At 36.8% G+C, this 12,174-nt stretch overlaps 1 protein-coding gene across 1 annotated transcript; it reads right to left on the reverse strand.

The window, feature by feature from the left end:
* Positions 1-2,926: 2,926 nt before the first annotated feature.
* On the reverse strand, positions 2,927-5,253 carry LOC140858108 (DNA-directed RNA polymerases II, IV and V subunit 9A-like). The gene is made up of 3 exons (XM_073257674.1): positions 5,094-5,253; positions 4,923-4,998; positions 2,927-3,139 (listed from the first exon to the last, which is right to left on the reverse strand). The coding sequence occupies exons 1-3, from the start codon at positions 5,120-5,122 to the stop codon at positions 2,942-2,944; spliced, it is 303 nt and encodes a 100-aa protein (XP_073113775.1). The 5' UTR covers positions 5,123-5,253; the 3' UTR covers positions 2,927-2,941.
* Between the last annotated feature and the right edge of the window lie 6,921 nt (positions 5,254-12,174).

The raw sequence follows: 12,174 nt of genomic DNA on the forward strand, positions 1-12,174 counted from the left end.
AGTCAAGATCTCATCAAATATTCAAACACATAGATCAGCGGTATATGCGACTACCTCGAGTAGAAATATATAGAGATGCGAAGAGTAGACTCTGCAAATAACATGGTAGACCCGCTGACAAAGCAGTTTAGCCAACCCAAAATAAAAGCTCATCTTAAGAAAATGAGACTTAAATTAATGGCCAATTGACTTTAATCCAAATAGAAGATTGTTAGACGTATGCCCTAGAAATCAATTGTTGGCTGACATATTTTTATTCTATAATACAAATTTATACTTAAACTATTGATTTAATCAATAAAGAATATTTTTTTTTCATTCAAGTGTTATGTGTCCTTGAATCATCTTTGAAATTGATATGACGATATATATTCTCAAATATTGAGAATTAGAAACATGTATGATTGATTCCTAAATTGCTCTCGATTATAGGAGTCATGGAGACGGTGATTTATCCAGATAGATCGGTGCACGATTCGCTTCCTTTGAGATAGATGAGTCTCTAATTTATGATGTAGAGACACTAAGCAAAAAGTGCGGATAGTTGTTAGAGAACAACTAGTACTGAGCGTGACCATACGAGAGATTATATGAATTTCTATTCGAACGTCAGTGATCATCTCGATGCTGTAGTTGTGTGACTGATCCTTTAACTTGCGGTGTCACAGTTGCTCACAGTAAGATTGCTATAGTTTGGCTACACATAAATATTAACTCGATCATGAGTTTTTGTAGTGGATGTTGGCTTCAGTTGGTTGAGCTGTGCGAGTAATGTGTTCATTTAGATGGGATCTATCAACTTTGATAAAGAGTAGTCCTATGAGATTTGAGAAGCTGAGTCTATAAATCTATGACTATAGCAGTGTGATTAATGGAAAGGAGTTTTCATTCGAAATCACTATAGGACCTGAATTGATCGGATCTATCATATGACTGATGATGGAGTTTGACGATTTATCCATGACCTACCATCTAATCGTGACTCATGATAGAGAGACTGTATCATACATTAACTACACCTAGAGATTCTATTTCAATTCTGCTGGATTGCAGCTACATATTGCTAGATGTCACTAATGGATTGTGAAAGTTTAATAGGATCGTTTTGGATTAATGATCCTTATCGAGTTAGAATGGAACTGTTCCGACCCACTGAAAGGTGTTTCAGTGATACCTATGATAGAGATCATGATATTTTTTACTACCAGACAGAATTGAACCTAGGAGGTCACACATAAAAGGAGAAGATTTGGATTGATTATAATTAGACTTATGAAGTACCAATTAATATGGATTTAGAGAAATCCTATTAGGTTCATATTAATCTTGCTAGCACCTGAGTGAATCCAATTTCTCTTGTAGTTGGTTTACTTATATGATGAGTTTTAACCAATTCCTACACTTGATTTGAATCTAATTGAATTTGATTCAATAAGATCTAATTGTTGGATAATTAATTTATGACTTGAATTAAATTGAAAAAGAATTTCTTAGTTAAGAACCCTTGAAGAGAATTTATGGAACCATGTGGGCTGATTTGTGCATCTAATTAGGTCCCATACGATGGGACGCCTAGAATAAGGTGTGGCTTTGGGTGTGTTTTGGGTGGCGCCCCATTTAATTGATCCAACTATATTATGGCTAGAAATTCTAATATGATTAAAATGAGGGATCCTAATTTGATTAGGCTTAAGTTGTCTATATAAAGGACCCTAACCCGTTAGTTGTGACATAAGATCTTTCTCTTCCCTCCTTGCCGCCACCTTCACTGGGCCATGCCTCCCTCCTCTTCCTCTCTCTAGCCCATACCTCTTCTCTCTCTTGGCGTCCTCCCTTGGAGCCAAAAAGAGGGTGGGCGGCACATAAGGGTGGTGTCAATTAGTTGGCGCCACTTATTTGGTTGTTGTTCCCTTTACTCTCAAGTTTGTCGAGAGTTAGTTACAACCACTTCTTGGTTGTTGTTGTTCTTGATTTAGTTAAAGGATCAAAAAAAGATTCTTGATTTCTTCAAAAATCAAGAAAGAAAGATCAAAAGAGTTCAAAATTAAAAGCCTTTCCAAGTTTAGTTCAAGCCTATTTAGGCTTTAGTTCAGGCAAGCAGGATCCAAGAGAAAACAATCCAGGTCGGCCCTGTAGATAATCATAGAGGCAAGACGCTTGTGCTACTGATTCAGAATCTGTCCAGGCCCAGATCCAGAGATTGAATTGGATTCAACCCCAGTTACAGGTTTGAAGCAAAAGGGAAAGCGATTCAAATATGTGAATTGATTACAGGCTTTCATTTGTTGCTCCTAAAATCAGTTTATGTTAATTTCAGTATATAAACTAGATTTATAGGTACTTTCATATGATGGATGCATATTTAGATTAAAATTATTTTAATCTGATTTTTTCACTGTATTTTGGATTTAGAAAAATTTTGAAATCCGCATGCAATAGCACCTATAGAAAATCCAACACTGCCATATATGTATCAAGTAGAACACAGAACATTATAGAAACTAAACACCAATCCAGTAACATTGAAATAATATGAAAGAGATATTATGCTAACCTTCTATATGTTACTTTTCTATGAACTTTCTTGGATTAAACAGAGTTTACAAAGTTTCTATGTAAACACAGGATGCATATAGGAGGTACCGTAATGGCATTGATGGCACCAGATAAAGGGGATGCTTAATATGTAAAATATCAAAAAAAGGCTAGTTTAAAATTTGTTAGTGATACAGAGCAGCTCACACTTTACACTTTCTTTTTGCTGGCAATTCTTTGTGAAAGCATGCATGTTGAAATAGTTTGAAACTAACAAAATTTACAACTAACACATTTTCAAATAAAAGTCTCTGGTAATTAGCTTTACATGCTTCTTTCTGTCTTTCATTTGGCAGAAAAAAGATCAGCTATTCATCATGCGTCTACTGGTTCCAAATACATGGTCCTATTCCAGCATATACAAAAAACATGAACAAGAATATACCTGGAAGAAAACAGCTTCTGGATGGTTGCACACCGCGCATCGAACAGATTTAGTCCGGGGAAGAGTTGGATCCGCTGCTACATCTTGCAGAACTTGTGTGCGCTCCCCAATGGAGTGATGTACCTCATTTCTATAGACACAGTTGTTATCGGCTACCTCCTGACAGCAAAAAGATCTTCAAACATTAAGAAGCAGAAATACATGAAAAGAAGAGAAAAATGTTATGCAAGCACTGCTAAGGTGCTAGAAACATATGGTGGGGAGGCAGGTGCAGATGTTTCCTAGGCGACCATGCAATTTAAAAGGTAGGGTCCATGCAAGAAAGCATTATTTGTTAATTAGAAATGAATGAACTCATCTATCGTCACCTATAACAAGTCTGCCTTCCCACCCCCTCACGTGGCCAAAAAAAAAAAAGAAAAGAAAAAGAAAAAGTCCATGTTGGCAGAGAAAGGGCATCATGAATTGCATAAATGGTTCATGATGAGTGAATGAATCACATATTTTCAGATCTTTAACAGCCACTACCTATAAATATTTAGAAAAGAAATTGGTTCCAAGACAGATGAAGTTGATGAATAAAAAGTGGATATCGAAGAAAAAGGAAAAAAAAAAAAAACTATACCATGCAGCACAAGTTTTGCTTTTGGAGAGATAAATCATGTCGATGGTTTCACACATGTAGCATTAGTATACTTGAGAGATGCTCTGCAATTATGATTTAACCTATATCCTCCAACATATACCTCTTTCTCGTAAAGCATCAAGCATGGATGTCACATGAAATGGTTCTCTTGTATCATATATCACATTTAAAAGCATGAAAAAAATTATACCAGGAAAGATTCATTTTTCCCCGTTTAAAAGTTCATAAACTAAGGCATAATTTCACATTCTCCATTTCAACAAAACAATTCGAGTGGAAGCATATTGTTGAACATATGCAAGGAAAAAAGTTAGCTAAAGAAGTGGAGTCCCTCAATCCTCAAAACCATCTCACAGAAGACCTCAAGTACAGTGATGAAAGGGCATTGGACACATGGTTCAACCTTGTTCTTTTCCTCAAAAGCAAGCAAAAAGAAATCTTAAGAAATATCTTTTACAAGAAAAGTGGCTTGTCCTCTGAAGATTCACCCTCCAATTCAATTAAGCATAAAGATTTATCTCAATCAACCTTGAACAACATTTAAAGGATTCTGGCACTAGTCTTAAAACTTCCATAGACCATAAGAAGCCTATTCCTTCTATGAAAGCTCTTAAATTTGGACTCTGGAAACTAAACAATCCACTCTCCTAAACTCCAGTAAGATCAAATAGTTCCCACTTAAATTTCGATCAGCAATTCTTCAAATTCTCCACCTTGAGAAACGAGAATGAAGGATAAGTAGCATTCAGAAAAGGATAAGGTTTTTTCCTCTAAAATAGTAATTGAAAACCTTTGGAAGGATGAAACCTAAGTGGCCCCCTTCTCACCCTCCATCACAAAGAGTGGAATCGAGCCCCTAATTAAGTCCAAAACCCTTTGCATCACAGCAATAATAACCGCTTTGCATCCACTCATGGTATCTCACCCATTAAAGAATGACTCTCCAGGCTTCTTAAAAGACAATTTAAGCATTTATTTGCCAAAGGCACCTATTTTAAAGCCAAACCAACAAACCGATCATCTTATAACAGTAGCACTCCATAAAATCTCACTCAAGAGCCTCCTCTCTTAGCCCCAAATCTCTAATGACAGAAATCCTGCATCCTGCTTACAGTTTTGAGCAACACATTCAACAATTAAAATGCAATAACTTAGATTCGAGTTACAAGATGGAGGACCAAGTGCTAGAAATAATAATATTAGAAAAGGCTACAAACCCTTAGGCCTGGGATCATATAAGCTCTCATCAAGACTGGAAGAGAAGAGATCAGTCTAAAAGGGAGAGAGGGGAAGGACCTGATGGTCACAGTTGCGGCAGGCATAGAGGAGGATCTTCTGTTCCCTGTCTTCCTTTGGGTAAAGTATATTGTTGCTGTTGTACCAACACAAGAAGAAGAAAAAAAATATCAAAATAAATCCATGGATGCACTAAAGAAGTCATAATCTTTTTACTTGGTGGGAGCTCACCATTCTCGGCAAAACGTCATGGTACTCATGGCTGCTGCTCCTTCTGCTAAGGCCCTGAGCTTCCTCTATTGCTGCCCTGTTCCTCTGATATGTGTCTATGGTGAAGTCCTTTTTTTTTTGGTTGAGCCCCCTGGAGGAATGGGTACTGGAAAGATGCGGTGAACTCCGTTACAAATAAAGATGGCAGGTGTCGGGAAATTCACCCTAGAGAAGGTAAAACGGACGCTTTGGGCATTGTTTATGGTCAAGAGGGGGTGGCGTGGGGTGGGTGGGTGGTGGTGAAAAGTCCAAAGCGACGCTGGTCAAACCTTAGTTTCATAGCGTTGGAGACTGTGAGAGTACACGCGTAAGCAAGTGTTGGATACTTGCCAAGTATAATGTCGGTCTTCGGCCGTTCAGTTCGGGTTCGGGCTGTATCCTTCATGCGAAAGGATCGTTGTTCTCGCGTCGTGACATTCGGGAATCCAACGGTTAACGTCCCAAAAATGAGGAATGATGCATCCGCATGAAAGATATATTTTAAGATACCATACGGTATATCATCGATAATATAACCATTGAAATAATATGATCGTTGAGATGATATAAATATTAAGATGATGTATAAATATTAAAATAATATATAATCATCATATTTAATATATTATTAAAATATTATTAAAAATAAAATTTTATTATATTTGATATATTATCAATAGTGATAATATATAAAATATCATAAACAGCTTCATACATTATTACATAATAATTACTCTACAATTTGATTAAATATTCTTCATTACTCTACAATTTGATTAAATATGTAGCCGTAGTAAAAATAATAATATTTATTTATTTATTTATTATTATAGATATTTATTTTGATGAATTTATTAAAATAATATTATATATAATCAAGTTTGACGAGGCTCAGCCAATTTTGACCATCAATATCAGGACTGTCCATTAGGAATGATTTAGTCCAACAAAATAAATTGAGAAAAAAAATATATGAAGAATTTAGCATGATCTATCTATGCCAATTAATTATATCTATCTATAGAAATAAAATAGGTATCTAATAAATAAATAAAAAATATTCATATTATTTAACTAAATTTTCTATCAATAAAAATAAAAAATACATCTAGTAGATAAGCATCTATAAAAAAAACGAGAAGAATTTTTATTTTCTTTCCAATTTACTGACTAAGGATATTTTTGTCCTAAAATAATTTCAGTACATCATCAGTATCTAGTGATGTACTATTATTTAGGGTATGTGTGGTGATAGTATCACTGCATCATGCTGATGCTATCACTGGATCCTTCATCATTGGATGGGATTTTGCAATACCAAACAAAATGATTACATTATCTAACTCACAGAAGTGATGTGAAATATCATTTCCTACCAAACAGTAAATTTGTTCGCTTTGGAAGGCTATTACTCAAATAGGCTTCCGTTTGGTACTATTTTTCCTCCTAATTTTCATTTTTTTAAAATAATTAAAAATTAATTATCAAATATTCATTAAATATTTAGATTTTTCGGGATCAAATACCGTTAGAAAGAGCCAATAATAATAATGATGATGATGATCCGTGCATCTCAATGATCATACTTTCGGGTTCACAAAGTAGTGGTGAGGCGGCTTTGAGTTTCGAAAAATGGTGTTACCCAGCAAAATTTGGCCCAACCAATACTAGTTATGTGGGAGTGGAAAAGATGCACTACTGGTAGAACTCATCATTTAACCTAGCCCTCCTGATTCGATCATGGTCAGACCCTGGACAAAAATTTCCGGGCTTATATCTAGAATCTGAATATAAAAGGGTACCATGCCTGAGCTAACTCAAAAATTGAGACTTCCGGCCTCGACCCAAACTAAATTATAATATAAAAATTATTTTTAAATTGTATAACAAGCAAGCTCATCTTTTCTTGGAACATGGTTGAATCCTTCCAAAAAAAAAAAAAAAAAAAAAAAAAAAAACCCCTTTGTTTGTGCCCAATGATCGTTCGATTATTTACAGGATGAATGATGGAGCTCAGAGCACTTTGAGATTTGTATAATAATTGATCCAATGGCCGGCAGGCATGAAAGATATGCCATCACAGCGTCTGCCAACTACAGGATCCTCCCTCACGGGGAGTTCAGATTCTCTGTGATGCATGTTTAATTTGCATCACAAAGGATCACACATATACAATGTTAGATAGCTGCCATGTAATGCATCTTGAAGATGGTTGACTGCATCCAGAATAGAGATGGTCATACACTCATACTGCCCAAACGATATGACAAGCAATAACCGACCATCTTAAAGACAGTCGATGCGAGGGCTACGCAGGTTGTAGGGCCCTACGCAGTGCAAAGCACGGAGGATCCCGAGTCTCCAGCATCGCTCACCATCTCTCTGTCTTCTTGGACAGAGAATTGGGTTTTAGGGCTTGGTCGGGTAGGGATTGGCTGGGCCTGGGCCTTTAATTTGTACACCTGGTCAAGTTGGTCTCGTGCAAGTCCTCGGTGTTGACCTAGGAGGTATAGTTTTGTGTTGGGTGGTTTTGTATTAATATCTGGTACATATGAAGCCTCGGAGAATGACCCTCACTGAAGCCATGCATACTTTTCATTTTGTAATATTTTGACGTCTTCTAATGTGATGAGAAGTGCAATTAAAGTCTTGTGTAATCTCCGCTCATGGTAGACTTATGCTTTGATAAGAGACGAAGTACTGGACAAGAATTCAATTGCAGGATACATGGGATTATTGTGCAATATTTTTGAATTCAACAGCAAATTGATTTATGCTTGAATTCAAGTTGTAACCTCTATCTGTGATACATGCTTGCTTGCCGAGACCTGACCACTATGGACACTTCGGGCATCACCGACCCATGGAAAGTGCATAACTCACCATTGGGGAGCTAGTTTACTAATCTCCACATTTTGCATCCTTGAACAGTTAGGGCTACCAATAAGTACAGCATAAATATGAAAAATGGGGAAGGGGGACAAATGAAGAAATGGAATTGAGTTTTCAAAAGGACAAATAGTGAATAGATAATTAATAAATAACATGAAGCATGTTAATTTGTCACTAAGACCAAAGAAACTTGGGTAAGAAAGAACTCTTTCACATGCCTCCATCTCATCTTCTTCCCTCCATGCAATGTGATTCTTTCAGCTATAGGTGGCATCCCACCAGCTTTCTTCATTTTAGGGATAAAGCTCTCTTTGATTTCTAAAAAGTGAAAAAGATGAAAAACTTGTGAGGAAGTCACTTTTCTTTTTCCAAAGTAAAACCAAAATTCAAGGAAAGTAAATCGAAGGAAGAATAAAGAAACAAGATTTTTGTCTAATAAGCGTAAAGTTCTTCAAAAAAATAATAATTCTGAGAAAAAAAATGAAAAGAAAAAACTTAGTGGTTCAAAATGATTTAATCATATCTTAACCAGAACTCTTAATTAACGAAGCTATGTTGTTTCTTACTTCAACCAAATATCAAAAAAAAAATACTTTTTTTTTTTTTCCTTTTCTTTCCTCCTAAGTCAATGCTCTAGAAATATATTGGCGAATAAAAAGGTTTCCGGGCAGGTAAATACCTATAAGAAATCCAAGTTTTAATCAGTAATTTTACTACTGGTAGACACTCTTTCCATGCAAATTCTCGAGTACTGCTACAAGTAGCTGCAATTGCTTTTTGCCTTAACCACTTGAACTATGTTAAGACAAAAGAATAGAACAATTCTCGCAAGATCTACACAAGCCAAAACCGAGTTCCCTAGTCCCATGCTGAGAATAATTCTACTAAGATATCACCATTAATATCAGTAATCTAGGAGTATACAGTTTTTTTTTTTTTCAATAGAGAATACATCAGCTTTATTGTATATGTATGTTTGACTTTAGAACCTCATGGCACTCCAATTTTCCTGTAGCATCAAGAGTTATGGGTTTTCTTTTTTCTTTTGCCTTTTTTTGAGAAAAAGTGAGGAAAAACTCTTGTCCGCGAGCTCGAGCGCACCATCATGTTCTTCCTCTTCATCAGGAGCGCCTTCTATTAATTGCAGGCTCCACTCCAAATCAAAAGAGATGCACTAGAGAGTGTTGTGTACATTGTAGTATCCCCAATCACTCCAAGTCTCCAAGGATGTATGCTATTGGCTCCACGGATTCTCACCTACATGCCGGAGCATCGCTCTTAGTCGAAGCCTGGGTCTACTAATAACTAGTCTACCCAAGCATTAACCACAATAGAATACCAATAGCTTCTGTGCCTTCTTAATGAGGTCAACAAACCAGCTATATACCAGGACAATCTTGCAGGCAACTCTAGATTTTTTGTTTCCTCTGCATGTCCTTCTTCTTAGATTATAAACCTAGATACTATTGATCATATAGGACTAGTTTGGTTCACAAGAAGTAGAGGGGAAAAGAGATAATTTTTGAAAAATAAAAAAAGGATCCTTTATAATTTAGTTGGAGTTTTAAGAAAAGAGAGAATGAAATAATCTCTTTTTATAGGACGGCACTTCTCATATTTCATAAAAAGTGAAAATCTACAGGGGAGATCGATTTTGAAACTTTTCATTGGGTGAAAATTGAGCGTGCTTTTCTTTTTAAAAATATAATTTTAAGATGCATGACAAAGAATTTACAAAATATCAATAGATGATTATGATAATGGTGATGTTATAAATATGTGATTATAGAACATACAAATTCTTAAAAATATTATTTAAATATTATTTTTATAAATATTAATATAATATTATATTAATATTATCCTAATATTTATATGAATATAATATTAATATTAATATTAATATTAATATTATAATATTTTATTAATATTAATATAGTATTTATACTAATAAATTTATTATATTGAAATATTAATATTATACTAATATAATATTAATATATATTAGAATTATATCAATACAAAAAATTATTATGATCTAATATTATATTATAATATATTAATATTATATTTAAATTAATATAAATATAATATTATTACTTATATAAAGTTTTGGTGCCAAAAGATATGGTCTTATATCTATTAAGGATATAATAGGTATTCTACATAATTTTTTTAAAAAAATAGATACTCAACTAAACATAAGCCACTCTGCAATAAGTTATTTTTTTATGATCAACCGAATATGCCAAAATTCTATGTCTAAAAAATAATTTTTCAAAAAGTAACTTCTAGAAAGTTACTTTTTGAAAAGAAAAATTCTTCCTATGAACTAAATGAGTCCATAGTTTCCAACCTACACCTCTAGTCCCCCACTAAGATATCCTCCACCACCTCTTGCATCAACCTCTCTAATGGCAATATTGTATATGATTCATACATTAGTACAATATACCTTATCACTCATGCATCTTACTCTAAAAAATGTTACGTGTGTCCCTAGCTTTCACTACAATCTTTTATCTATTCACAAGCTTACATATGACGCATTATTCTATATTTTTTTCTCTAACTATGATGTTTTTTAAGGCCTTCGTTGGGAGGATGTCTGACCAGGATATCATCTCCCAGGACCTTTTCAGTATCATACGATGCAGTAGGAAGAAAAAAAAATAGAACAAAAATAATTAAAATACGTGGATCAGTCAAAAAGAGCTCGCCTCCACGGGGCATACAAACTTCACTATGAAAAAAATTTTTATAAGAAGAGATCTCACCCTCAACTCTCGTACACTCAATTTCTTCCTCACAAAAGCTCTCTCTTTTGAAAGACCCCCCTGAACCTCTGAAGTGACCACTGTCCAGGAGCCCTGCTCCTTCTTCTCTCAGCGTCTCAGCCCTTCTCTCTCTTCCATGAGTTTTCACGGGTTCTCTGCGGTGTAAAACCGAGCCACACACCCTCTGTTGAGCATCAAGCCCTTTTAAAGGTCTTAACCCATGTTAGAACATGATTAGATCTCCTAAACAGGCCCAAACAAACCCCAGATCAAGCCCTAAGCCGTTGGATCAAGATCGAAAGCTCCCTGGGCCGTCCGATCGTGACCGGTCCACGAAATAGTGCTGTGGATTGCACAAAATGCGTGGAAAATGCCCACGCGGTCCATGCGCCCGATTGTGGACCACCCGATCCACGGTAGACCGTAGAATCGGGCTCCCGACGGTGCACTGGGCCTAGGCCGCGCCCGCCTGGGTTTGGGCCGGCCCGCGTGCCCGGGTCTGATTCGGCTCGTGCACCCGCACCTGGGTCGGGCCCGCCCGCTGGGTCTTACCCTGTGCGGGCCTAGCCAGCACACTGCCGCGTGCTGGGCTGCGTCCCGCATCCTGCGGCCGCACCATCGCTGCTCCGCCGGCTGTCGGCGGTCCTCCACCATCTCAAATTTTATACTGACTTCAAAAGCATGTATCTTCTCTGTCCGAGCTCTGTTTGGGATGACCTTAGACTCGTTGAACTCCATTTTTTATCACGAACTTCATTGTGGGCTCAATGTGGATCGAATCTTGAAGCATCAAATCCTAACAATCTTCATCTCGACTTGATATTTGGCCTCCTCCTAACTCTGAGAGCTTTTGGATCTCCTCGGCCACATGCCCTTGGGCAATCGCCTGCTGATCATGGATGGATAAATATGGGAGTCGAGCTAGGCTGCTTGATCCCATCTCCATCGTATGCTGTGCTCCTCCTGATCTGAGACCTACTCAGGGCATTATCCTGCAGCAATAGAAATCTCACCTTACGACGTCGCCTTTCCTCCTCCCCAGTCTCTTGTCTCGTGCCCGATCTACCTTCACTTGGAGCTCCACCTCGCTCTGGGCTCCACCTGGCTTCTGAAGCTCCACCTCGCACTGGACTCTCTGCCAAGTAATAATGCCTCTGCTCTCCTTCTTCTCCTCCAGCACAATCCTATCGCCGCATAGCATTGTCAGAATTCCTCCACTAGTTATCGTCCTGTAGCCTCTCGAATCCAGTCTGCTCAGTGAGATAAGATTCTGTCTGAAATCGGATGTGTATCGGATATCTCCCAATCTCCTCACTGCACCATCATGTGTTCTCCAGCTAACCGTTTTGATGCCTCTGATCGTACAGCTCGATCCATCCGACAGATATACAGTG

The sequence above is a fragment of the Elaeis guineensis genome, chromosome 5 (genome assembly GCF_000442705.2).
Source record: "Elaeis guineensis isolate ETL-2024a chromosome 5, EG11, whole genome shotgun sequence".
Taxonomy (NCBI): Eukaryota; Viridiplantae; Streptophyta; class Magnoliopsida; order Arecales; family Arecaceae; genus Elaeis; species Elaeis guineensis.

Coding starts and splice junctions, on each gene's coding strand:
- LOC140858108 (XM_073257674.1), bottom strand. CDS start 5,122: ATGAGTACCATGACGTTTTGCCGAGAATG. Junction 4,999..5,093: donor ATGACGTTTTGCCGAGAATG/GTGAGCTCCCAC, acceptor TTGGTACAACAG/CAACAATATACTTTACCCAA. Junction 3,140..4,922: donor GCCGCAACTGTGACCATCAG/GTCCTTCCCCTC, acceptor TTTTGCTGTCAG/GAGGTAGCCGATAACAACTG.